Raw genomic sequence first — 27,372 nt, 5'->3', positions numbered from 1 at the left:
CGACGTAAACCACCAAGAAGGCCCTGACTTGTGTTCCTGCAAACCATGTTAGTGAAGGTCCTCTCCTTAGAACCTCAATACCTGGAGAGGTTCAAACAGGGTGCATTTGCACTGTGAAATGAATGCAGTTTGACACCATTTAACTGACCTGAATCAAGGCTATGGATTCCTTGATGTAGTTTTTAGCGATGTGCAATTTTTTTCCATTAGTTGTCATAAGTTAGTTAAATTCACACTTACGACACAATATCGGACACATGCCAAAATCTTAAGAATCAAAACTTATCCAGTACTTTTTGGTTTGCATTTTGTAAACCTCAGAATTATGTATTATGTAATATACCATATATACTTGAGTATAAGCCAACCTGAATATAAGCCAAGGCACCCAATTTTATCACAAAACTGGGAAAACCTATTGACTCGAGTATAAGACGAGGGTGGGAAATGCAGCAGATACTGGCAAATTTCAAAAATAAAAATAAATATAGATACTAATAAAATTACATTATTTGAGGCATCAATAGGTTAAATGTTTTTGAATGTTTACATAAACTTGTAATTTATGATAATAATAATAATAAGACTTTAATAAGATAGGACTGTCTAAGTCTGATTACCTATATACTTGAGTATAAGCCGACTCGAACATAAGCCAAGCCAGGATCCTCATTTGAGTATAAGCCGAGGGGAGCTTTTTCAGACCTAAAAAAGGGCTGAAAAACTAGGCTTATACTCGAGTATATACAGTATGTATCCTGACGTTTCGTCCACATCTATGGCAGGCATTCTTAGAGGTTGTGAGGTATAACATATATCATGATATATATATATATATATATATATATATATATATATATATATATATATATACACACACACACACACACACACACACACACACACACATATATATATAAATACATATGTATATATGTATATGTGATATATATATATATATATATATATATATATATATAGTATACATATGTATATGATATATATATAGAGAGAGTATACATATGTATATGTGAGATATATATATATATATATATATATATATATATATATATAGATGCATGCCATATATATATATATATATATATATATATATATATATATATATATATATAGATGCATGCCATAGATGTGGGCGAAACGTTAGAAGAGAATGCTTCTGGAACATGGCCGTACAGTCCGGAAAATTCACAACTCAGGAATTGATCATTTTAAAACACAGAGTGAGCAAAGAATCAACTGGGAAGGACAACATTCCTCCCTCTTCCTCCTCTCCTTGATAACTGAGCGCAAATTATTTTTGTGTGCAACTCCACATTGATAACTTTTGCCCTCTTGTTGCTTTTTGAACCCATGGTGTGGTTCAGGTCCACAAATCTGGTTTTTTATCTATGAAATGTTGCTCTGTTTCCTGGCCCTGTGCAGTGTTCTAGATAGAGGCGCAAACCACACTTCCATGCCCACTTTCCAGCTTCCCAGCCAAAACAGTGGGGCTGCATTTCTTTTGGCCACCGCCGACATCTGTGTTCGGCAACGGCAAGTCTAAATATGTTTTCCATTAGGGAAGAAGGTCATGGTTGGATCTGTTTTAAATTAAGCCATTTATATATATTTGTTTCTTTTAAGGGTACAGCGGAGTGCAAGACACCCTCCCTTCTTTCTTAAAACAAACTGCCGAGGATGGAACATGACTTACTGTCTGAACCACGTTTGGCAGAAAGACTGTAAGGTTTCTCTCCAGGCTGGATCCTGCGGACCGATTGCCTTAAAACTGGCTCACCTTTGGGAGGAAAAAAACAAAGTTAAATTAGCTAGAAAAAAAATATATCCCAGTGATAACAATAGTGTCATCTATTTCTTGCAACAACATACCCTCTGGCGTTTCACAGACAAAAAATTGAGGGGTGTATCTAGAACTAATGCAGTTTGAAACTACTTTAACTGCCCTGGCTTCATATTATGGTGTCTTGGGAGTTGTAATTTGGCAAGCCTTGTTCTCCCAAGAGTATAAGCTGACCCGAATATAAGCCAGGGCACCTAATTTTACCACAATAAAAACTGCGTAAACATTATACTCAAGTATAAGCTGAGAGTGGTAAATTTCAGAAATAAAAATAGATACCAGTAAAATTACATTAATTGAGGTGTTGTGACTGCGCCTTTGGGTACTGTGAATGATAGTGATGGGATCAGGAGAGGAAGGAAAAACCCTCGTGAGGAGGGCTCGTTGGAGGATTTGCACAGAAAGAGAATTAGGGACCTCGATGGGGAGTTTTCTGAGGAAGATTCAGATGGGGAGTCTGTGGAAGAAATGGATGCTGGGGAACAGGTGGTGGCTGAAGAAGTGGGCACTGACTGGGCACGGGCACCGGAGATGCCTGGGGAGGAATCGGGGCCCATGGATACTGTTGACACTGGGGAAACTTGGCTATCTTCAGAAGCAGACCCCACTTGGTCTGCTTGGAGGAGTGAGGATGGATCCTCAGATGTGCATGGAGCTGGGCGTGGGCAGGTTGATTGGGATTCTGATGAAGAATTTGGGACACCCGACCCACGGGCGTTAGCTGTGTGGAGTTCTGATTCAGATTAAGAAGTTGAGACACCTGCTCTTTGGGCGTGGATAGTTTGGACGCCCAGGGAGACCTGGATATATTGAGGTTGTTTGGCCATTATACCTTGTGTGTGGCAAGGTGTTGCTGGGTGCCATTGGGTTTTCTGTTTGTGTTACTGAAGACTGGACTGGGACTTTGCAACAGATCTGCTGTTCAGCCTCGTTGCTTTGGCTCTCTGTGCCATTTCGTGTTGTGACCTTCTTGGATGACTTCAACCTCTCGGACCTTGGACCTTGGACTGGAACTTGACTCGGCTTTGCTCTTCGCTCTCAATCTGTGGCTTGGCGTCGTTCTCTATTCCGTGGCTGTCTGCTGTTGCTGACTACTACCTTCACTCCTGATATCGACGCTGTCTGCTTATCCTGACTTTGGACCGGCTTGATGACGCTTTCCTGCTCTGCTCCTTTAACTCCTGGTTTGATGTATGTTCCAGCAGCGGTTGCTGTGAACTCGCCAGCATCTCGCTGTTTCGCTGGCTTTGCTGCTCTCAACTGGGAGTTCCCTAGCTCAGTTTGGGCGTTTGTTTGTTTTGAACTCCTATTTGTACTTTTGAGTTTTGGGAAAGGTTTGTGGCCTTCAATACTACTTGTTTTAGTTCATGCCTCCGTTTTTCAGCCCATTGTGAACTTTTGGGTCAAGTTCTAGAACTTTAAATTTAACCCGGATTATATTTCTGGCTAATCTGGATTATTTGCCAGTTCTTGTTTTTGGAGGTTTTACCCGCTTGTTCTACTTAATAACACTGAAAGTTAAGTGTTTTAACTTTTTCTAAAAGTTTTTTAACTCAACCTTTTGTTGAGCTGTTTTTTGGACTGTTGCTTTAATAAACTCGATTTTGCTCTCTAATTGGCGTCTGACTTCTGACACCCTCACCTGAGTATAAGCCGAGGGGGGCTTTTTCAGTCCTCAAAAAGGGCTGAAAAACTAGGCTTATTCTTGAGTATATACAGTAAACTGTACTATTTTTCTGCCTTATTCTTAAACGTAATAAAATAGAAACTAAATTTTCTGACACAAGTCAGTCAATAATGCTTCTCAACCTCAGGCAAAGAATATACCATCTGGCCATCTGCCAGGAGTACTTTGATTGGGTGCTCCTGCATGGCAGAAGAGGGTTGGGCTAGATGTTCTTTGGGGGTCTCTTCCAACTTTCGGATTCTATAGGAGCAGACACACCAATGGCTTAGAGAAAGGCACTCAGCTTTATTATGGGAACTCCATTCTAAGCGAGGAAGGTTACTCAGGGTGCTGCTCTATCCTAACTACATCTTGGAAGGTCGAGACAGGAGTCATGGGAAGGAGAAGAAGTGGAGAAAACATCCCTGAGAAGATCAGAGGGGTCAGAAAACACAGGGGGAAGTCACTTCAGGTCAAGCTAACTATCTATTATTCCTTTCTATTCCTCAGTGCTAAGTGTTGCTATGTTTCCATCAGTTTGGTCATTCCTAGACATGAGCTCTTCTGCAACTGTCTTGGCCAAAACTTTGTTTGCACAACTATGGCCAACCCCATAACCATGTCCTATAGTAACAAATTCTTGTTATTGTTATCATCATCATCATCATCATCTGCCATCCCTAGTTGGCTCCCATTCTCTAATATGGAACATCTGCAGATGCAAAAGAGAGTTGGATGCCTGCTACAGTCTGGCAAACAGCAAGATTTTATAGCAGCTCTCTCACATCCTTTTGCGCAAAGACAAGACATGATGTCATTTTAATATCAAACTTCAAAGGCAGGCAGCCGATGAAAGAAAGGAAAATGTGTGGGGGGGATCTAGAAGGTAGACAAGTAAAATAAGTCGATACAGCCGCTGTTTGACATTTACTGCACTGATTTGGCCAATCCTCAGGTTTATGGGACATGTGGCGCTCGGTGCTGATCCCCTGTACTATTCGGGGTGTATTTTTTATTTTTAGCCTTTGCAATCAAAGTAATGGAAATTTTAAGGCAAACTGCTGAACCATGATCTTGGCAACACTCCTGCTGGTCTCACTAAAACTATGGGATTAGTTTGATCGGGAATATTCTTGTTTTGCTTGCATCATTTTATGTTTCTGTTTGTTCTGTTTTGCGTTGTGTAGTTCAATACCATTCAAACTGCATTGTATGGATCTACAATTCAAATTGCATTATTTGGCAGTGGGAAAGGAGGGAGTGTTGTTGATGTTGATGTAGATGCTGATGCTGATGCTGATGGCACTCATAGAGAGGAGGGAACAAGCTTGTTTTCCGCTGTCTTGAAGACTAAGATGCGGAACTATGGCTTCAAACTACAGGAAAGGAGATTCCACCTGAACATGAGGAAGAACTTCCTCACTGTGATGGCTGTTCAGCAGTGGAACTCTCTGCCCTGGACTGTGGTGGAGGCTTCTTATTTGGAGGCTTTTAAACAGAGGCTGGGTGGCCATCTATTGGGGGTGCTTTGAATGCGATTTTCCTGTTTCTTGATAGGGGGTTGGACAGGATAGCCCATGAGGTCTCTTCCAACTTCATGATTCTTTTATTCTATTATGGAATCTTGGGATTCATAGTTTAAGGGGGATACTTAAAGAGCACCAGTGTCCACCCAGCAATGAACCACAGGATCTACTAGGTCTTCCAAGGCAACTCTGTCAGCCCCGAGTTGTTCTGGAAGACCTAGAGATTCATAGAGAGATGTTCTCCTTATAGAGGTCTCTAGTTATTCCCGTATGACTCCATCAATGGATATAGTCCTTAAAGTTGCCTTAGAAGACCCCAAGATTCCTTGGGAATCTCAATCTCCTCCAGCATGACTTTATCAATGGAGGTTGGCCATTGATTCACACTGCAAGATCTAGAGATTCATAGAGAGATGTTCTCCTTATAGAGGTCTCTAGTTATTCCCGTATGACTCCATCAATGGATATAGTCCTTAAAGTTGCCTTAGAAGACCCCAAGATTCCTTGGGAATCTCAATCTCCCCCAGCATGACTACCAATATGGAGAACCTTGAATAGTTGTCTTCCCTTAGCTTGCCATCATCATTATCATTTTTTGTCCTTTCCATGAAAGTTGGACTCAAGGCAGCTGTGGTGATCTGATAATACCCTCCCCAGACTCTAATGTTCTAATGTTTTGATGTTGATGTTTTATGCTGGTTGTATGTTTATACTATTTTACCTGTTTTACATTGGTTTAATTATGCTGTATTTTATTGTATGTTGAAACTGGGCTTGTCCCCATGTGAGCCGCCCCGAGTCCCCTCTGGGGAGATGGGAGCGGGATATAAAAATAAAGTTATTTTTATTATATTATTTCTTAAGGTAAAGATAAAGGTTTCCCCTGACGTTAAGTCCAGTCATGTCTGACTCTGGGGGTTGGTGCTCATCTCCATTTCTAAGCCGAAGAGCCAGCGTTGTCCATAGACACCTCCAAGGTCATGTGGCCGGCATGACTGCATGGAGCGCCTTTACCTTCCCGCCAGAGTGGTACCTATTGATCTACTCACATTGGCATGTTTTCAAACTGCTAGTTTGGCAGAAACTGGAGCTAACAGTGGGCGCTCAAGCCGCTCCCGGGATTTGAACCTGGGACCTTTCGGTCTGCAAGTTCAGCAGCTCAGAGCTTTAATGCACTTTGCTACCGGGGCTCCGATATTATTTATTATAAGACACTTATAAGACACTTTGTCAATGTGAAATGCATGTCTTCCAAATATATCACCATTACCAGAGATGCTCACCGAAGATGCAGGACATTTGGAGAAGAAACAAGACGGCGAGACACCATGGCTGGATCGGTCCCATTCTTTTCTCCCACGCAGGCCAGATCCTAGTTAGACGAAACGCATCCAGACCTTTCTCTGTTTTCCTTGGAGTCTCTTCAGTCTTCCTTCTTCCACTAACAGCCTGGAAATGGAAAGGAAAGGGGGAAGGATATGTTTCCATCAATCCGATCTGGATTCCCAATGGAAAACAAAAACAAAAAAACACACCCTTGATCTTTCAGTTGTCTTGGTTAGTATACGAACAGGGGCAGTCTGACATTGCAAGGAGGGTCTGCCGTAAAAGGCTTTTTGGCCAAGGAAGAAGCAGGCGAAAGGGTTTGCAACCTGGCCGCCTATCCTTGTTCTGTTTTATGGGGAAACTGGGTGGCTGTTTTTCTCCAAACTCCTGGCACAGCTCCATTTGTTGAACATCCATGGGGAAGATGCACAAAGCGGAGGCCGTATCCTCGAGCCCGTCTGCCGATTCGCTTAAGCGTCGCCCCTCAATCTCTTCTGCAGATGATGGTCCTAGAGGCCCCTTCGGAGAAGCATTAAACGCCTCCAGACTGAGCCGGGAGGGACCAACGGGGCCGAGAAGGCTTCGGCTTGACCATCCTGTAACTTAATCTGTTCCTACTCAGCAAAACTGGACATTTTCTGGAACAGATGCTGAGCAAATCAGGCAAATGCGAACTCTTGCCATAGGCAATAGTTTTCACAATCAGACATAAATGTAGCTACTAGGGGTGTGCATATGTTGTTCATTAGTCATAGTAGGTTGTATCAAATTAGTTGAATTCATACTTACAATGCAATATCTGGCGCACGGGCCAAAAACCTAAGAATCCAAACTTACCCAATACATTTTCTTTTTTTTCTTTTTTTAAAATTTGTATTGGTTTATAAGTGTTAATACAGCAAAAGCGAGGAAAACAAAATTGGTGGGGATAGTGCAGAGAGGTGGGGAGGGGAAAGTAGGTGAAGAGACATGAGGAGGGTACAGGAAAAAGAAGGAAAAAATAAGGGGGAAAAGGATATAAATATATATATAAAAGAAAAAAAGAAAAAAGACCACCCCCCCAAAACACACACACACACACACACATATATATATATATAATATTATATATATATATATATATATATATATATATATATATATATATATAAACTTCCCATTGTCCTCTTGAGGAGTTTTGTTTGGTTTTTATTCATTTTCTTTTCCAGGTGACTCTCAAGAAATTTTTGTCTTCATGCATCAGATAGGTTTATTGTGAATGTATTTCCATTTTTTTGAATAAAATCTCGCAAGCCTGTCCAGTCCATCTTCTTTTTGCCATCACTTAATTTCTGTGTTAGAATGTCCATTTGTATTAAATCCAGCCATTTTATAATCCATTCATCTGTAGTGGGTACATTTTTTTGTTTCTAAACTTTGGCTAGAACTAGTCTTGCAGCCGTGCTCATTAAGAAAAACATTTTATCTTCATTTTCCTTCAATTTCCGGCTTGTTATGCCTAGTAGATACAATTCCGGTTTTTAATGGGAACTTGATTTGTAGTATTTTTTGTGTTATCTGATGTATATTTTTCGAGTACCTATTAATATTTTTACACTTCCACCATTTTACACTTCCACCATTTCTTTATCACATTCCCAGCACTTATTGGATATCTGTCTGTTAAATTTGGCTATTTTGACTGGGGTATAATACCACCTGAATTGCATTTTGTACCAATTCTCTCGTATCTCGGTGGCTACAGTAAATCTAGTTTTTTGTTCCATATTTCTTCCCACTGATTTAAGTTTATATTATGCCCGAGATCTTTGGCCCATTTAACTTTAAGTCAAGTCAAGTTACCCAATACATTTTCATTTGCATTTTGTAAACCTTGGAAGCCTCCCAAAGTTAGTTTCATGTTCAGCACAAGGAAGCAAAGCAAAGCCAAAAAGGCTGCCGTTCCTCTTTAAATTAATGGCCTCTCGCCATGAGGAGAGGGAAGCAGCAAGGAAAAAGCAGAGTTTGCTGGGAAAGAGGCAGAGAAAGCACAGCATACTGGTGGATGTAGTTTGGGAAGGCAAGAAGCCCTATGGCAGAGAATTCAAAAGGCCCTGCCCCAAACTACATTTCCCAGAAATCTACTCAGCATCAGAAAGCCCCAGTCAGGGGAGAGGAGAGATTTCTCCCTCCATTGCAGCAGTCAGAAAGAATTCCAATGAATGGTTGAATTTTCAAAGAGGACGGACTGATACTTCTAGTAAGTAAATCTCTGTGTTGGGCTGGGAGGAAATTCCTCCATGGAAGCTCTATTGGTTAATATGAGAGAGAGAGACATTCAACGAGATAGCTGTTGTGGCTTTTAAAAAACCATGTTTTTGTCAAAACTTAAGAAAATCCCTAAAATCATTAGGTGTTTGAATATTTCTGAAAGTTAGGGGGAATTATTGTTATTGTATAGAAAATTCAAAGAGATAGCTCTTGTAGTTTTTTAATATGTTGTTTACAAAAATTTTGAAAATTCCCCAAAAATCTGTGGACTAGTGAAATGTTCTGAGACTTGATGGGCTAACAGTGGTAAATGAATTCTATTATTGTAGCAAGTTTCACCCAGATAGCTGTAAAAATGAAGGAGAAAAGAGCCCTGAAGTTTTCCCACCTGGGCAATTTCTATAACAAAAAATAAAGAGATTTCATTACTCTTCTTATAGTAACAAAATTTTCACTAATGACATTTTAGAAACACTTTTGAAATGAAATGCTGGAACCCCCTAACTTTTTAATGAGTTTTGAAACATTTTTTTCATCAATTGCATGGCCAGATAAGGAGGACGACGAGAAGGAGGAGAATCTGATATACCGTATATACTCGAGTATAAGCCAACCCGAATATAAGCCGAGGCACCTAATTTTATCACAAAAAACTGGGATAACTTATTGACTCGAGTATAAGCCAAGGGTGGGAAATGCAGCAGCTACGGGTAAATTTCAAAATAAAAATAGATACCAATAAAATTTTATTAATCGAGGCATCAGTAGGTTAAATGTTTTTGAATATTTACCGTATTTCAAAGAAAAGCAATAAACTAGCTCTATAAATGGAAACGTGTCAGCTCACCACAGCCGCTCCTGAATGAACACACGAGACTCTCTGTGGTATCACCAGGAACTTTTACTGTAGGAAACATGAACATCAGAAAAGCCAAGAATGGGAGGCTCCGGCCAACCCTCCTTTATATACCCTCCCCCTCATTTGAACAGTCTCTTCCCGCTCAGTAAAACCCCGCGCAAATTCCCCGCCAAGTCCAGCAGCCGTTTCTCCTCCGAGTCCTGGGACGCAGGTGTCTTATCAATGTCAGTGACCCTGAAACTCAGAGCCACATCCAGGCTCTAGTAGCAGGGTTCTGACATGGCGTCCTCCTCCCCTTCGTCCTGGAAGGAAAAGATTAAACACAACTATTGTTCTCCGCTGTCCAGAGTTCCTTTATACTTTTTTAACAGGCTGCAATGGAATACCGGGTGTACCTTTCCTAGGTCCTTTGGTAGCCTCAGCTCATAGGTCACTTCGTTTATTCTTTTTGCTACCCTGAATGGCCCTATATAGCGTGGAGCCAATTTCTTGGATGGGAACCCCAATTTCAGGTTTTTTGTGCTCAGCCAAACCAGATCTCCTTCGCCCAATTTGTCCCCCTCTCGGCGCCTACGATCCGCAAAGAGCTTGTACTTCTTTTGTGTTTCCCGCAATGCCTCTACCACGGTTTGCCACCCTTGCTTGATTTTGGCCGGCCATTCCTCGTCGGTCTGGCCCTCCCCTTCCTTCCACTCGGGTAGCCTGGGGAAAGGTGCCACCTCCTGTCCGTATACTATTTCGAATGGGGCATGACCTGTGGCCGAATGTACGGCCCCGTTAAAAGCCATCTCAGCAAACGGAAGAAGGTCCGCCCAATCATCCTGTCTATAATTGGTGTACATCCTTAAGAATTGGCACAGTGTCTGTTGGGTACGTTCGACCCCCCCGTTGGTCGCGGGATGAAAGGCCGAGCTCAGGTTCCTTTCTGCTCCTAACAGCTGTAAGAATTTTCCCCAAAATTTTGCAGTAAATTGGACTCCCCGGTCACTAATTATCTTGTCGGGACACCCATGTAGGCGATATACATGCTTCACATACAAATCAGCAAGTTTTTCAGCTGAAGGGAGTTTTGGCAGGGCCACAAAGTGTGCCTGTTTTGAGAATAGGTCCAATATTGTCCAAATGTATCTGTGGCCTCTGCTGGGGGGTAGTTCGCCTACAAAATCCATGGCTACGCATTCCCATGGCCTCATGGGCTCCACCACCTTCTGCAATAGCCCCTGGGGCTTCCCCGGTGGTGTTTTTCCCTCTGCACATAATTCACACTGCGTGACGTACCCCCTGGCGTCTTTCCTCATTCCGGGCCACCAGCATTGTTTGGCCAACAGTTTGATAGTCCTGGTGGGGCCTAGATGACCCGCACCCTTGTTATCATGGTACTTCCTTAACATTTCTCGTCTTAAACATTCAGGAATATACAATTTCTTATTTACAAACACCAAATCCCCACACAATTCTCCCTTTTCTTTGTTAGTTTGTAACCATTTGTCCATTCCATACGCTCGCTTCAACTCTTCCTCCCATATTTCTCCTCCCCCCGTGGAAATGGCAGTACGTTTGTTTTCTTTGGCCGCTTGTGCTCGAGTTAGTACTGCCAGGCCCCATTGCTTATCAAGAAAAATACTCCCTTCAGATTCCTGAATTCCTCCCCCGTGCTGAGGCATCCGAGAGAGAGCGTCAGCGAGTATGTTATGTTTCCCCTGGAAGAATCTGAGTCTGAAATCAAAACGGCTGAAATATTGGGCCCATCTAATTTGCTTCGCTGATAGTTTACGAGGGGATCTTAGATACTGTAAATTTCTATGGTCAGTCCACACCTCAAACGGTGTTCCACTTCCTTCCAGAAAGTGTCTCCAGCACTCTAGTGCTTTTAGAATCGCTAATGCTTCTCTCTCCCAAATCGGCCAGTTTTTTTCTGTATCGCTAAACTTTTTTGACAGATAGCCACATGGCTTCAGGTTCCCCCCCTCGTCTTTCTGTAGCAGAACTGCCCCATATGCCCGGTCTGACGCATCGCAATGTAATACAAAGGCTTTAGACATATCAGGGTGCTGTAGGACAGGCTCCTCAGTAAAACGCTTTTTAAGGGCTTCGAAAGCTTCCTGGCATTCTATTGTCCAGGTCAGTTTGGCCCCTGGGGCCTTCACTTTGGCTGTTTCTCCCCTGCCTTTAGTCTTTAACAAATCCGTTAATGGCAAAGTGAGGCGCGCAAAGTCCTTGATAAATGTTCTATAGAAGTTTGCGAACCCTAGGAAGGATTGCAGCTGCTTCCGTGTTTTGGGGGCTTCCCACCCCCTCACGTCTTCTACCTTCGCAGGGTCCATCGCCACTCCCTGGGAGGAAATCCTATACCCCAGAAAGTCTATCTGGTCTTTATTGAACTCGCACTTGGCAAGCTTCGCATACAGTTTTGCTTCTCTCAACTTTTGCAGGACTTCCCTGACTAGTTCTATGTGTTGCTCCTTAGTCCGAGATACTAACAATATGTCATCTAAAAAAACAAAGACTCCCTTGTACAACAATGGATGCAACACTTCGTTGATTAATTGCATGAACGCGGCACCTCCGCCGCACAAACCGAAGGGGAGCACACGATAATTGAATAATCCGAATGCACAGGAGAAGGCCGTCTTCCACCTGTCCTCTGGTTTAATCTGCAATTTATGGTACGCTTCAATTAAGTCCAATTTAGTGAATATCTGTCCCTCCGATAACTGGGCGATCAAGTCCTTCACTAAAGGTAGGGGGTATTTATTTACAGAACTGATTGCATTCAGGCCCCTGTAGTCAATGCAGAGCCTCAGCGTTTGGTCCTTTTTGCGCCTGAACAACACAGGCGCCCCTAGAGGGGAATTTGAAGGCTCTATGAAACCCCTCGCTAGGTTTTTATCAATGTATTTTCTCAGTTCCTCCTTTTCCCTAGCCAACATTGGGTATATTTTTGCCTTAGGAAGCTCTGCTCCTGGGACTAGCTCTATCTTCACTTCAACTCTCCGCTTCGGTGGGAAACTGTCTGCTTCCTTCTCATCAAATACGTCCACAAAATCCCGATACTCTGGGGGTAATTTATCTGCCAGTTCTGCTATCCTGATAGAGTCTTCCTCCCCCCTTTTCCCCGGCTCCCTCTCCACTTCCTGGCTCCCTCCTTCCAACTTCATCCTGAAGATCATGCTCTTATCCTCCCAGTTGATTTGCGGGTTGGCCTGCCCCAGCCATGGCATGCCTAGTATAACATTATAGCTGGCTATTTGTGATATCACAAATGACACCTTTCCTTCCCAACTCCCTATCTTACACTTTACATCTTCGGCACTGTACTTAGCTAATGATCCCGATGCTGTGGATCCGTCCAACTGCGAAAAAGCTATTGGGGATTCTAGGTTCGTTCTTTCGCATCCCAATCCCTCGGCTAATTCAGGGGAGATGATGTTCCTGGAACATCCACAATCCACAAATGCTTTGCAGGTTGCTTGTTTGCTGCCACTTTCCAGCTGAATGGGGACCACTATCATGGCTTTGTCCTGACTTACCAACCCCCCCGAGTGGTGCCTCATCGGTGGTTCTTCCTCGGCGCGTTTCCCTGCCACGGCTCTTGGTTTGGGCGGGCCTCCGCCTTCCCCTTTTCTCTGCCAGCACTCGGCAGCCCTGTGGCCCAAACGGCCGCACACGAAGCAGCCCCTCCTGCTGGTGCTCACGTTCCCTGTCGGCTCCGTTCTCCTCCCGGCTGGGGTTGATCCCTCCTTCCGGCTCCCCTCTTTCATCTGCGGCCGCTGCTGTAGCCCTCCTCGGTGCCTCCTCGCCTGGGCCAGCGATGTCTCGACGCGCCCCGCCAGCTGAATCCATCCGCGCAGTGTGTCAGGCTCATCACGGTGCACCGCCCAGGAGAGGATCTCCCGCCTGAGCCCCTCTTTGAAGAGTTCCATCTTTGTCACTGCAGACCATTCCGGCACCTTTTCAGCGAGGCATTGGAACTCCTCCGCATACTCAGATACCGACCTCTGCCCCTGGGAGACGGTCTTCAACTCCTCCCTCGCCCGGATCTGCTCCAGTGGATCTCGGAAACGGGTCTCCAGGGCCCCCATAAAGCGTCGGAGTGACCCCAGACATGGGTCGCGCCGCGCGTGTAGTTGAACGTACCAGCTGGCCGCTCCCCTCTTCAACACTGCACCAATGGCCCGTACCCGGCTGGATTCCGTTCTAAAAGTGTGAGCATTGTCCTCCATATAGCCCCTCACCGTGGTCAGGAAAAAATCCAGTTCAGAGGACTCTCCCCCAAACTCGATCCTTAGTTCCTCTCGTCTCGGTAGGGGTCCCTGTGGTGGCAATCCCCAATTCTCCGCCCGTCGCAAGCCCCCTTGCGGGCCAGTGGGCCCCGCTGCTGCTTCCCTTTGTCCTGTGCCACGCCCGGCATTCGCCAGGGGCACCAGGGTCTCAGTTGGGAGCGTAGCCGGGATTCTCGGAGGCTTTTCCCCTTCGTCGTCACTCTCCTCCACCCGCGTCAGGCTCGTTTGGATCTTGGGCCGGGCGCCGGGCTCCTTTCGCATTTCCCTTCCCTTCGGTGCTGGGAGGTCTGCAAAGCCCTGGCTGCTTCCCATGCTCACGTCCCACATTGAGCTAGCCCGAAGTTCCCTTCCTCGCTCCGGCTCCGCCAAAACCGCCAGGCGCTCCATCGCCCTCGACATCACTGCCAGGGTGGTCTCCATCGCCGACATCCTCTCCTCCAGAAACACCATCTTTTGCGGGCCTGGGGAAGGTGAACCTTCCTCTCCTCCGGTGCTATCTCCCCGCACCACTCCGCGCCTCTGGGTTACCCCATTTGGCTGGGCATAAGCGGTGGATGACGCCAGGGCCGCCAGCTGGTGGAACTCAGTGTCCGGCTCGGGAGTGGCCCTTTCCGACCTTCCTCCTCCGGCGCCCAAGAGCTCTTCATCCTCCACTTGCATGTTACACCTCACCGCTACAGCGGGATGGTGTCCGTATTCTTGGCTTAGTGTCAGCTCACCACAGCCGCTCCTGAATGAACACACGAGACTCTCTGTGGTATCACCAGGAACTTTTACTGTAGGAAACATGAACATCAGAAAAGCCAAGAATGGGAGGCTCCGGCCAACCCTCCTTTATATACCCTCCCCCTCATTTGAACAGTCTCTTCCCGCTCAGTAAAACCCCGCGCAAATTCCCCGCCAAGTCCAGCAGCCGTTTCTCCTCCGAGTCCTGGGACGCAGGTGTCTTATCAATGTCAGTGACCCTGAAACTCAGAGCCACATCCAGGCTCTAGTAGCAGGGTTCTGACAGAAACGTAGGGGCAACAAAAACAATATGGTATCAACAATAAAATAATAATAATAATAATAAAAACTTCATTTGGATCCCACCGTATCTCCCCATGGGGATTCAGGCCGGCTTCCAACATAGTAACAGGCAAACATTCAATGCTTATATAAACAATGCAGAGCTAGATATAGATCTATAATTATAGATACTAATTTCACATATGCATTTTCCCCTGAAACATTTGCAAATCCCTCTTTGTGTGTGTATGCATTTCCCCTACAATATTTGCAATATATATATATATATATATATATATATATATATATATATATTCATATCTATCTAGACATGTCTATATATATTTGTGTGTTCATTTCCCCCCTGTAATATTTCCAAGCCATATATATAGGTAGGTAAGAATATATTCATATCTATCCAGACATCTCTCTTTATATAGATATTTCCAGAGACTTGCAAACATATGAGGGGAAATTCATATATAAAATTAATGTATATAGATATACACATATATAAAATTAATGTATATAGATATACACATATAAAGGTACATAGAGATTGCAAAAGCTTGCAAGGGGTAATGCCTATATATCTGCAGGAGAGTTTAACAAATATTTCAGGGGAAAATGCGTTCATAAGATTAATGAATATATATTTTTCTTCTTCCTGACTTGGAAGAGTGTCTCTCTTTTCAAAACATTCCCTTGATTAAGAGAGAGGGAGGCTTTGCAAAAGAAAACACACTGATAAGGGAGGAGAAGAGAGAAATAGATCACATATTGCAAGCAATAGTCTGCAGGCTCTGTTGCTGGCCTTGACCCGATTATAAGCCAGGGGAGGCTTTTTCAGCTCATAAATAAGGGCTGAAAAACTCGGCTTATCTTCGAGTATATACGGTACACACAAACCCACCATGACAAACTTTAACTGCTGATGCAATCTGGTGAGAATTGATGTGGGATGATGGGAGTTGTAGTTCTCCACATCCAGAGAGCACAGTGAAGTCAACTGATGATGGATCTGAAGCAAACAATGACTACTTCTAATAAAGAGGAGCAAACATACTTGCATTCATACAAGTGGTCTTTGACTTAGGTTGGCATATGAAAGTGAAAAAACTGCAAATTTAAAAAATGTTTTTTTTTTTTTAAAAAAAACGAGAAAACTCTTTTTGAGGAATTTCTGGGTCCTCCAGTGTGTCACAATTTTAAAAAAATCCAACAGAACCAATGTGAAAGAAAGGAACATCTCTGAAGAATATATCATTATGAATTTGCCACCCACAAAACCACAAATTCTTCTAAACACGGAAAGATTGTCTGAGAGAGGGGTGAAAAGGCGACAGCCCACTTGCCATTAAATATGCCTTATATTTATATTCACAGGACCTAGAAACTTTCTATTTTAAAGGTTCCAGAGAAGCTAAATTCTGCAAAAGTTCTCAAGAAGTTGCATTCTCAGGAAACTAAATTCTGAAAATGGAAGAGGAGATACACTACAGAGAAGCTGAGCAGGCTGGTGGAAAGGTAATGTATATACACGAGTATAAGCCTATTTTTTCAGCCCTTTTTTTAAGACTGAAAAAGCCCCCCTCTGCTTATACTCGTGAGGATCCTGGTTGGCTTATATTTGGGTCAGCTTATACTCGAGAATATATGGTACATTTATTATTTTTCTCTATTATTATTGGTATTGTTACATTTATTATTTTTCTCAAAGGTAAGATCACAAGCGGTGCAGCTACACTGGAGAATTGATGCAGTTTGACATCACTTCAACTGCCATGGCCCACTGCTATGATGAGGCACCAAATGACAAAAGACTTGGTAAAAGGATATACAACTTCATACCTACCTTATCCTTTATTTTTTAAAAAATCCGTATTGTAAAATTGAAGCATTTCTTCATCTTCCACTATTGTCTTTGCCGACTAGGACTGATGGGTGTTGCAGTCAAACCATATCAACCTGATTGAAATCAATGGAGTTTCAGGTGCTTCCTTCCTATTTCCTGAGTCTTTATGCCACAGATATTAAGGGTATCAATACAAAACCTATCCAATGCCCAATGCATTTAAACATGAGTTAAGGATGGCGAAGCTCGGATTTTGCCGCATTTGGTCACAATCTGGAAAGTAGGGAATGTGGAAAGTAATGGAAGGGGAGACTTACCTAACTCTTCTCTTCTTTGCGCCGTTCCCCAAGCCCTTGTCCAAAAGGCACTCCTTCTGAACGTTCCCAAACTGCGGGTGCCTTTCCTTATATCCTTCGGTTGGAGAACTTGGGATGTGTGTGTGTGTGGCATAGAGCCACACAGATGGAAAACCTGCTCCGGCAGCAAGGAAACCAGAGCTCTCCGGACTCCCTGGAAAAGGAGGGAGCGCAAATTGAACGTTGTCTCAAGAGTCAGGGAAAGGCTAACGCAGCCAGCAAGGAAAGAGGCAGTGCCCTGAGAACGATGGTAAAACAGGAATGTACAGGAACATACATGGTCAGTGTCTGAACGGCTGGGATTTGCAGAGTCTGAATGTCGCTGAATGCATATCTAATCATCAGAGATGTTTGGGTGTTTTGTTGAAAACTGGACTGCAAGGAGTGAACCCCAGAATCCACAGCTCTATGGGAACACATTGAGAACCTGTGATAATCTTTCTCCTAGTTTCAAGCTATCCTTCATTTACCTCATCTAAGATGTTGCATAAATACTACACGCACCCCACCCTTAAGTGAATGTCCAAATGTTAGTTAACATAATTCTTTCACAATAGACTGAGAAGACAACCAGAACACAAAAAATGATTAGGAAGAGCCACAGGGTATTTCTTGACACTAATTAGTTTCATTTCGGGGAACATTTCCTCACCTTTATTGCTGGATAAGATACCCTCTGAATTTGCCAACACCCTGAACACCCTTTTGTTGGCACCCATTGTATTGACCAAAACAGAGACATCAAAACCCATTTCAACCCAAGATCTCTTGCCCCACTGCACCTTTCTCCTGGGTGAAATAATAAACAGACGGAAGTCTTCAATCGTATCAGTGACTGTTTATAAATATTTTCCTCCAAACTTGAAGACCAATCGGTAACAACAACAGACAGTGCACTCCAGGTAACCATCAATCGACACTCGAGCTTGTTTCAAGGTCTTACAATCATTTATGTATGTTTGCATTGAGGTATGTCAATCTTTGGAGCACACTCTGCTGACATTCGCTTTGGCCAAGGTGAAATAAACCTCTGACTTTGCCTTTGATTCATCTATGTCTCGTTCAATCCTTGGGGAGATGACACACCGAGCCCCGAACCCACGGTTCTTGCAGTAGCTGAAATCACTCAATCTGCACTGTAGAATGAATGCAGTTGGACCCCACTTTACTTCTATGGATCAGTGCCATGGGATCCTTGGAGTTGTAGTATTGCATTGGTGGGCCAAGAAGGCTAAAGGCCTTGTAAAACTACAGCACCCACACTTCCAAAGTCCTTAAGGGGGTGTTACACCAAATTCATTCTACAGTAGATGCACTCTTTGCTGCCCAAGCCAGAAGAGGAAATGGTGTCCTTCCATCCACCTAAGGGTGCATCTACATTGTAGAATGAATGCTGTTTGATATCACTTAAACTACTATGGCTCAGTGTGATGGAATTATGGGAGTTGCAGTTTTGCAAGGTCTTCTCTGCCAAAGATTGCTGATGCTTCACCACGCAACAACTCCCAGGATTCAATCGCATTGAGCCATGGCAGTTAAAATGGACCAAACCGCATTATTTCTGCAAGGTTTTCCTCTGCCATTAAGTCTAGTCGTGTCCAACTCTGGGGGTTTGTGCTCACCTCCATTTCTAAGCCGAAGAGCCGGTGTTGTCCGTAAACACCTCCAAGGTCATGTGGCTGGCATAACTGCATGGAACGCCGTTACCTTCTCGCCAGGGCGGTACCTATTGATCTACTCGCTTCGACAGCACATATACTAAAATTGGATCTACCCACATTTGCATGTTTTTGAACTGCTGGGTTAGCAGAAGCTGGAGCTAACAGCGGGAGCTCACCGTGTTCCCCGGATTTGAATCACCAACCTTTTGGTCAGCAAGTCCAGCAACTCAGCAGTTTAACGTGCTGTGCCACCAGGCACTCCTTCTGCAATGTAGATGCATTCAAAAAGTATGTCCACAGGGGACCATTCCACAGCTTCGAGCCATGAAAGTTAAAGTGGTGTCAAACTGCATTGATTCTATAGTGTAGATGCTCCCTAAGTCTCGGAGAATGGGATGCTGCGGACGTGGCAAAGCAGCTGGCCATTTAGTTGGATATAATTATAGTTGGCAGAGGTTTTCAAGACAGCAGGGGGTAATGCTCTACCTCGGTAACCTCTTCAAAGAAAATGTTCTTAAATTGAAGCCATGTTAATGTGACTGTATTGCTTTGCATTCGAGAATGAGATTTGGGAGGCTTCATTTTGCTTGGGGCTACCTCTGCTTTAAACGGTCCCAACTCCACTGTGAGGTGAGCCAAGGGAATGAGAGCATTGTTTGCAAAGTTGTCACAGAATTAACCACGATGCAATGGATGTTTGTGCGATCCAGGAACAGAAACAGATGAGATCACGTAGGGTTACTACAATAACAACAACAAGAAGATGGATGGTCCAACAACCTTTGCATTCATGGTGAACCTTGGATGCTTAGGTGCAATTTGTTTATTGGCCTCCATGCTGAAAAATTTCAGGAACACAAACAGGATTCGTGCAGCCTTGTCTATGCAATAATGTTTTGCAATGACAAACTCCATTAATGCACCCAAGTATGGTCAAAAAATTGACCTCCTCTCCCAACATATAGACTCAACACGAGTTCCAAAGTCATATATGACTGTATTATATTTCACACTATAAGAAGTTTTGCAATGGCGAAATATTAACGTTTCCCCAGTCCGCAGTAGACTTCATGTCCAGTAGCCCAGATGGGAAACTACACATTCCAAACAGGATTAGTTAGCCTTTCACCAAAATAACACCTTTTAATAAAATGACCAATGACTTCTTCATTTAATTAGCACATCCTTTTATGTGACCGCACAAACTGGCATGTCCCAGTCTTTTGCAATTGAGTGCAGATGTTGCTTGTGTGGAAATCTGGAAGGGAAAATTCAGCTTTGGCTTTTTCTTCCTCCGTTGAAGTGAGATTCGATTCGGATCAAGAGGTAAGCTCTGAAACCCATTCATGGTATCCCTGCGTTCAAAGGATAAGGTGTCGGTTTTTTCCAATTCCCCATCAGGCCAAAAACTTTGCTTTATTTCCTCCAGGAGGGAAGCAGGCAGGATCGAGCCAGGAATGTGCTGATCAGCAAATCCAAAAGCAGTGAATTCTAGCAGGCGATGAGCCAAAGGAGCAAAACAGTGGCCTTGTTAACCCTAAGACAGTTCCATTCATTTACACAGCAGACAGAGCTTTCCAAATTGTGTGTCATGACACATTAATGTGTTGGTTGCAGTGTGCAGGTGTGTCACGCAAATCAAATGAGTCTCTGTGGAATAAGAAATCAATATTAATAAAAGGTTTTCATGAGATACATTGTGTCCCCATGTATTTCATCACAATTTGTGTGTGTGTCGGTATAATCCTATAAGAGGCTGGTATAACCTGCGGTTTGCTAGTAAAACTGAATGACTGTGTCGCCAGATGATGCATTAAATGTTTGGAAAGCACTGGCCTAAGATCTTACGCTTTCTTTGCCAAACGATGCTGGTGCCTCAGTTGTTATTACAGTAGAGTCTCACTTATCCAAGCTAAACAGGCCAGCAGAAGCTTGGATAAGCGAATATCTTGGATAATAAGGAGGGATTAAGGAAAAACCTATTAAACATCAAATTAGGTTATGATTTTACAAATTAAGCACCAAAACATCATGTTATACAATAAATTTGACAGAAAATGTAGTTCAATACGCAGTAATGTTATGTTGTAATTACTGTATTTACGAATTTAGCACCAAAAGATCACGATATATTGAAAACATTGACTACAAAAATGGCTTGGATAATCCAGAAGCTTGGATAAGCGAGGCTTGGATAAGTGAGACTCTACTGTATTATTATATTTGTGTTGTCGAAGGTTTTCATGGCTGAAATCACTAGGTTGCTGTGAATTTTCCGGGCTGTATGACCATGTTCCAGAAGCATTCTCTCCTGACATTTCACCCACATCTATGGCAGGCATTCTCAGAGCTTGTGAGGTATATTGGAAACTAAACAAGGGAGGTTTATATATCTGTGGAAAGTCTAGTGTCAATGTTGCAATTGGCTAGCTTGATTAGCATTGAATGGCCTTGCAGCTTCAAAGCCTGTCTGCTTCCTGCCTGGAGGAATCCTTTGTTGGGAGGTCTTAGCTGGCCCTGATTGTTTCCTGTCTGAAATTCCCCTTTTTTCTGGGTGTTGTTCTTTATTTACTGTCCCGATTTTAGAGCTTTTTAAAATACTGGTAGCCAAATTTTGTTCATTTTCAACCACCATGTCATTGAAATCCACAAGCATGTGGACAATTTCAACAGAAAGGAGGAAACCATGAAAATGAACTAAATCTGGCCACTCTCTCAAATTGAAATGGCAGACAAAGGTTTGAAGAAATGAGACAAAAAGAGTTCCGGTGGCTGTAGAAAAAATGACGTTTATTCTCAGTAGCCAGAGAGAATAAGCAAATAAGAAAAGACCTTCTCCTTTAATCAGGAAAGCGAAGGTCCCAGACAAAGAAACACAGATCCTTATATACTATTTTGGCCTACCTCTATCTACGTCACATAGGTATTATCCATCACCAATTAGTGTAAAAAAAGTCTTACTTGGCACTTAACTAAAAAGCTACCTTTGCATTTTCCTAAAATATAGACTCCTTCAAGACCTCTGACCCTCCATTAGGCGTTATCTCTGGAATTTCCTACCTAGGCTCTCAGGGGTTCTCATTAATTAAGGAGTTCCCCCCTATCTTAGCTTTTAGGGAGCCATTAGCACCCCTACATGGCGGCAGGTCTTATCTTGACATCCCAAAAGCCTTAATTTGTCTTTTGTCCATTAGCTTATCTATTCTTGTTGACACTTAACAGATGTTTCTGCATGTTTGAGGGCTCTTTAAGTGAACTTTAGTCTTTGCTATGGGGAGAGATCTATTTGCTAGGGCAGAATGTATTTTTGGGCTATAGGCACACAATTCTGCTTGTGATTACATTTTTCCTATTTCTATTTCTTAACATGATTACATTCAATATATAGTTTCCAATACAAGTATTATATTTTCCCAATACACTTTCATCAAAATCAGGGCAGTAAATAAAGAACAACACTTTGAAAACAGGAAAATTCCAGACAGGGAAACTATCAGGGTCAGCTAACACCTCCCAACAAACGATCCCCCAAGCAGGAAGCAGCCAGGCATTAAAGCTGCCAGGCCATTCAATGCTAATCAAGGAAGCCAATTGCAACATTCACACTTGCATATTAGAGTTCTTTCTCTCACCCTGGACATTTCATAAATATACAAACCCCACTTGCCTAGTTTCCAACAGACCTCACAACTTCTGAGGATGCCTGCAATAGATGTGGGCAAAACATCAGGAAAGAGTGCCTCTGGAACATGGCCATACAGCCCAGAAAACCCACAGCCACCCAATTATTATATTTATTTATACCCCGCTTTATCTCTCCAAAGGGGACTCAAAGTGGCTTGACATAAAAGCATTGGTATCCAATTTAAAACACAATTATACAAACATTAAAACAAACACAAACAACATTACATTTTTCAGTTTTAAACCATCAAAACATATTCGACATTAAAAACCTTAGCAAGAAATGACAACTCTTAGAATTCCATAGCCTTGAGCCATGGCAGTTCAAGTGGTATCAAACTGCATTAATTTTACAGTGTAGATCAGGGGTCCTCAAACTTTTTAAGTGGAGGGCCAGGTCATGGTCCCTCAGATTGCTGAGGGGCCGAATTATCATTTGAAAAAAAAAAATACGAACAAATTCCTATGCACACTGCACATGTCTTATTTGTAGTGCAAACAACCCCCCAAAAACAAAAACAAAAAAAACACAACACCCAACAACATGCATTTATTTATTTACTACATTTATACCCCACCTTCTCTTACCCCGAAGGGGACTCAGAGCGGCTTACAAGTTGTATGTACATACAATATATTATATTATTAGCATAGCACAATATTAGCATTATATATTGCTATATTGTACTATACCACTATACCGTAATATTATTAGTAATATTACATTTAATATATAATATATAATTAATCTATATATATAAAATGATAAAGTTGTTTGCGCAGTGACTATAACAACAAAACTAAACATCCCAGAAATACGAAATTTGGCAACACAATGCAAAAGGCTTGCCTCCAGGTTACAACAACACAACCACACCACAAAACTACAATCCGGACCCACAAAACTCACAACAACGCATCATGCGATAACAACACAACTAAACGCCCCAGAAATACAAAACTTGGCAACACAATGCAAAAGCCTTGCCTCCCAGTTGTAACAACACAACCACACCACAAAACCACACAGGACCCACAAAACTCACAACAACGCATCATGCGATAACAACACAACTAAACACCCCAGAAATACGAAACTTGGCAACACAATGCAAAAGCCTTCCCTCCAGGTTGTAACAACACAACCACACCACAAAACCACAATCCGGACCCATAAAACTCACAACAACGCATCGTGACTATAACAACACAACTAAACACCCCAGAAATACGAAACTTGGCACACAACTAAACACCCCAGAAATATAAAACTTGACAACACAATGCAAAAGCCTTGCCTCCCGGTTGTAACAACACAACCACACCACAAAACCACAATCCGGACCCACAAAACTCACAACAATGCATCGTGACTATAACAACACAACTAAACGCCCCAGAAATACGAAACTTGGCACACAACTAAACGTCCCAGAAATACAAAACTTGACAACACAACACAAAAGCCTTTTCTCCTGGTTGTAACAACACAACTACACCACAAAACCACAATCCGGACCCACAAAACTCACAACAACGCATAGTGACTATAACACAACTAAACGCCCCAGAAATACAAAATTTGACAACACAACGCAAAAGCCTTGCCTCCCAGTTGTAAGAACACAACCACAACACAAAACCACAATCCGGACCCACAAAACTCACAACAACGCATCATGACTATAACAACACAACTAAACGCCCCAGAAACACAAAACTTGGCAAAACAATGCAAAACCCTTGCCTCCCAGTTGTAACAACACAACCACAACACAAAACCACAATCCGGACCCACAAAACTCACAACAACGCATCATGACTATAGCAACACAACTAAATGCCCCAGAAATATGAAACTTGGCAACACAACATAAAAGCATTCCCTCCCGATTGTAACAACACAACCACACCACAAAACCACAATCCGGACCCACAAAACTCACAACAATGCATCGTGACTATAACAACACAACTAAACGCCCCAGAAATACAAAACTTGGCACACAACTAAACGCCCCAGAAATACAAAACTTGGCAACACAACACAAAAGCCTTTTCTCCCGGTTGTAACAACACAACTACACCACAAAACCACAATCCGGACCCACAAAACTCACAACAACGCATTGTGACTATAACAAATACAAAATTTGACAACACAACTCATCCACCTCCCCAATCACTACATTCACACTTGGCCTCCAAAAAAACAATTACAATAATAACAATGACAACAACAACAACAATAAGAATCAACACCATCACAGGCAAGAAACAGCCAGGCACTCAGGCTGAGAGGCCAGTCAGTGCTAAACTGGGCCTCCAAAAAACAATACAGTAGCATCTAACATCCAACCTTCATAATCACTACAACAACAATAATAATAAACACCTACACAGGCAAAACAAAAAAAAGACTATTGTACCACAATAAAAATATAAACCACACTCAGCAGAATCAGACATTACAACTAACAACAAACCAAAGACAACAGGGATCTCAACCAATTATCAATCAACACAAAAATTGAAGAAGGTAACAGACTTCAAATACTACTACTAATGTGAGTATAAAGAAGGTGGAGGTCACAGCATAAATACAACCTAATGTAGACTGACCAACACCACCAGACTAAGCCACAGCAACGCGTGGCCGGGCACAGCTAGTATTATTATATTATACAATATTATTATATTGTATTATTATTATTAGCTGCCCTGAGTACCCTATTGGGTGAAGAGGGCACGGTAGAAATACTGTTATAAATAAATAAATAAGCATTATATTGTATTACATTATAATATTATTAAAATTTTATATGTATTCACAATATATTATATTATTACCATAGCACAGTATTAGTAAATGAAAGAACAATACAATATTTAAAAAATAAAAACAATTTTAACCAACATACTGTATAAACCTATCAGGATTTCAATGGGAAGTGTGGGCCTGCTTTTATCCAATGAGATAGTCAAGTTAAGTAGGATTATTGTTATGTGCCTTCAAGTCATTTCAGACTTCGAGGGAGCCTAAGTCTAAAATTGAGGGCGGGGCCAGGTCAATGACCTTGGAGGGCCGCATCCGGCCCCCGGGCCTTAGTTTGGGGACCCCTGGTGTAGATGCACCTTTAGCCTGATGTCCAGCTACTTGTTATAAATGATGTTACCCATTGTAGGTTCTTTATCTCCATTTGAGCTCCTTCTGCCTGGATTTAGGACAGAGCGAGCCAAGCCATCTCCATTGATTAGATTACGGTATGCTCATTGCTTCTTATGAGATCAAGGACGTGACAAATTGACCATCCAATGAAACGGTAATCTAATTGTAAAACAGAACTAATGGAGGTTGTTTTGATAAATGTTGGGTGACTTTTGCCAGCTGGCAGGTCTGCACCATTCCTGCACCTTGTGCTGAGCTACAATTACTTTATTTTTCTCCAGGGAATTAAATAGCTGTTTACCAAATAAATTGAGGAGCAGGGTGGTAGTGGGAACAACGTTGGACCACATTGATGCGGGAAATGATTCTTCATATCCAAAGCCCTTACTTAATACACACAGAAAAGTTTTAAAGTAATTGTGCAGCCAAAGGATGTGAAGATTCTTGGAGATATGAGAGATACTACAAGTGTGCAAAATCCTTGCCTCTCCTGGTTTCTTTAAAAAGCTTTAAAGGGACAGGCGAAGTGGGTAGAGGAAGAAGTTAACTTGCTAACAAGGTAGAGATCCAGCTTATCTGAAGATAGCGGTAATAAAAACCTGTAACGAGGTGGTGACAGGGAGGAATCTTTTTGATCCCACCACTGCCACCAATTGTAAAGAGGTGAGGTAGAGGAATCCCTTTTTGATCCCACCGCTGCCACCAATTGTAAAGAGGTGAGGTAGAGGAATCCCTTTTTGATCCCACCGCTGCCACCAATTGTAACGAACTGTGAGGTGTCTGACAGGAATGGAATCCTTTTGAACTTACCAAACACACAGATACCACCAATTAATAAGATGTCTTATGGAGGATGATGTTAATTAATTATTTATTTGATTATCTTCTTCGCTGCCACCAATGGAGGAGACGTCAGGCAGATGGCACTGGTTCTTTTTTAGCTTTCTCTATTTATTTTACTTCAGATGTTGATGTTGCTTAACTTAATATAAGAGTATGACAGAGGCTTAGTTGGAATAAAATCAAAACAAGTTTATTGCGTGTACAGAGCTTGATGGTTTCTTATAACTTGTTAAAGGCACTTAGCTTAATGGTTACAAACAGATATGAGGTGGTCAAACTTTCAAAATATTTCTTCTTCCAAATTACACTAAAACTTGATCCTCCTGGATCCACTGGGATTAACTTCCCTAATCCACAGACTCTATAAATGACCCTAAACAAGTCCCCTAACTTGCTTAGTCTGGCCTAATAGAGGTCTGTTCTTCCTGGTTCCCTTCACCTGAAACCAGACTGTTCCCTGTGATTTAAAATCACAGTCTGTCTAAAATAATTCTCTTTATTTTAGATCTAACTCAAATTCTTCTATTTGAGCCACGCTGATCCTCTACACAAGAATCAGTTCCTTCACTGTGACTGGAAATCACAGACTGCCCGCTGGGTTTTAAAACCTTCCCCCTTTTCCTTTCCAAGCGGCGGTTGGCTCCGCCCCTGTTGCTATGGTAACCCGCCTTAAGATGGCTACCTTCCCCCATACATCATCCACTCTAATACTCACCATTTTAAACTTAGCCAAACCTGACTGTTTAAACAAAATCAAATAAACATGTCATCTATAAACAAAATATAATTATACACTTCTTCACAAAACCATTGCTAAAAAGTCCTCCCCGGATTGAAACAATTTTGGATAATGATTGGCCAGTTTCTAACAGTCCACTTTTGCATATGGTTCTGGAATAATGATAATAATAATAATAATAAGTCAAAAATCAGAAACTCCTCAAAGCACAGCAGACAAAAAACCAGTACAAGAAAGCCACACTACAAACTAGAGCTGACAGCTGGCACAACAAAACATTGCATGG

General features: G+C 42.5%; 3 protein-coding genes across 6 annotated transcripts in view; 1 reads left to right on the top strand and 2 right to left on the bottom strand.

Annotated features, from left to right (window-relative positions):
- The window catches only part of cilp (cartilage intermediate layer protein), a 37,724-nt gene extending 20,636 nt beyond the window's left edge, over positions 1-17,088 (bottom strand). Inside the window, exons 1-3 of one of the 2 annotated variants that reach the window (XM_062963347.1) lie at positions 16,952-17,088; positions 6,337-6,502; positions 1,715-1,798 (exon numbers count right to left, since the gene is read on the bottom strand). In XM_062963347.1, the coding sequence (XP_062819417.1) occupies positions 1,715-1,798; positions 6,337-6,400 (148 nt within the window). In that variant the 5' untranslated portion in view covers positions 6,401-6,502; positions 16,952-17,088. Of the gene's footprint in view, positions 1-1,714; positions 1,799-6,336; positions 6,503-16,634; positions 16,747-16,951 lie in introns of those variants that run through there. The other variant, XM_008119433.3, reaches the window with a different exon arrangement.
- Positions 1-18,036, top strand: part of mtfmt (mitochondrial methionyl-tRNA formyltransferase) — a 54,732-nt gene extending 36,696 nt beyond the window's left edge. The window contains exons 10-12 of one of the 3 annotated variants that reach the window (XR_010000937.1): positions 16,166-16,306; positions 16,500-16,606; positions 16,715-18,036. The gene's annotated coding sequence lies outside the window, so the exon portion shown is untranslated. Of the gene's footprint in view, positions 1-16,165 lie in introns of all 3 variants that reach the window. The other 2 variants (XR_010000935.1, XR_010000936.1) reach the window with 2 other exon arrangements.
- On the bottom strand, positions 9,460-14,789 carry LOC134293970 (uncharacterized). The gene is made up of 2 exons (XM_062963349.1): positions 13,019-14,789; positions 9,460-9,790 (listed from the first exon to the last, which is right to left on the bottom strand). The coding sequence occupies exons 1-2, from the start codon at positions 14,564-14,566 to the stop codon at positions 9,749-9,751; spliced, it is 1,590 nt and encodes a 529-aa protein (XP_062819419.1). The 5' UTR covers positions 14,567-14,789; the 3' UTR covers positions 9,460-9,748.
- Positions 18,037-27,372: the final 9,336 nt, after the last annotated feature.

Source organism: Anolis carolinensis, unplaced genomic scaffold (genome assembly GCF_035594765.1).
Source record: "Anolis carolinensis isolate JA03-04 unplaced genomic scaffold, rAnoCar3.1.pri scaffold_11, whole genome shotgun sequence".
Lineage (NCBI taxonomy): Eukaryota > Metazoa > Chordata > Lepidosauria > Squamata > Dactyloidae > Anolis > Anolis carolinensis.
Note: the sequence above shows the minus strand (reverse complement) of the source record. Positions and strands in the feature narration are given on the sequence as shown.

What these genes read in the sequence shown, in the direction of transcription:
- LOC134293970 (XM_062963349.1), bottom strand. Translation starts at nt 14,566, where the DNA reads ATGTTCATGTTTCCTACAGTAAAAGTTCCTGGTGATACCACAGAGAGT. An exon ending in GGCACCACTCGGGGGGGTTG is followed by an intron (nt 9,791 to 13,018) that starts GTAAGTCAGGAC and finishes TTTTCCTTCCAG; the next exon opens with GACGAAGGGGAGGAGGACGC.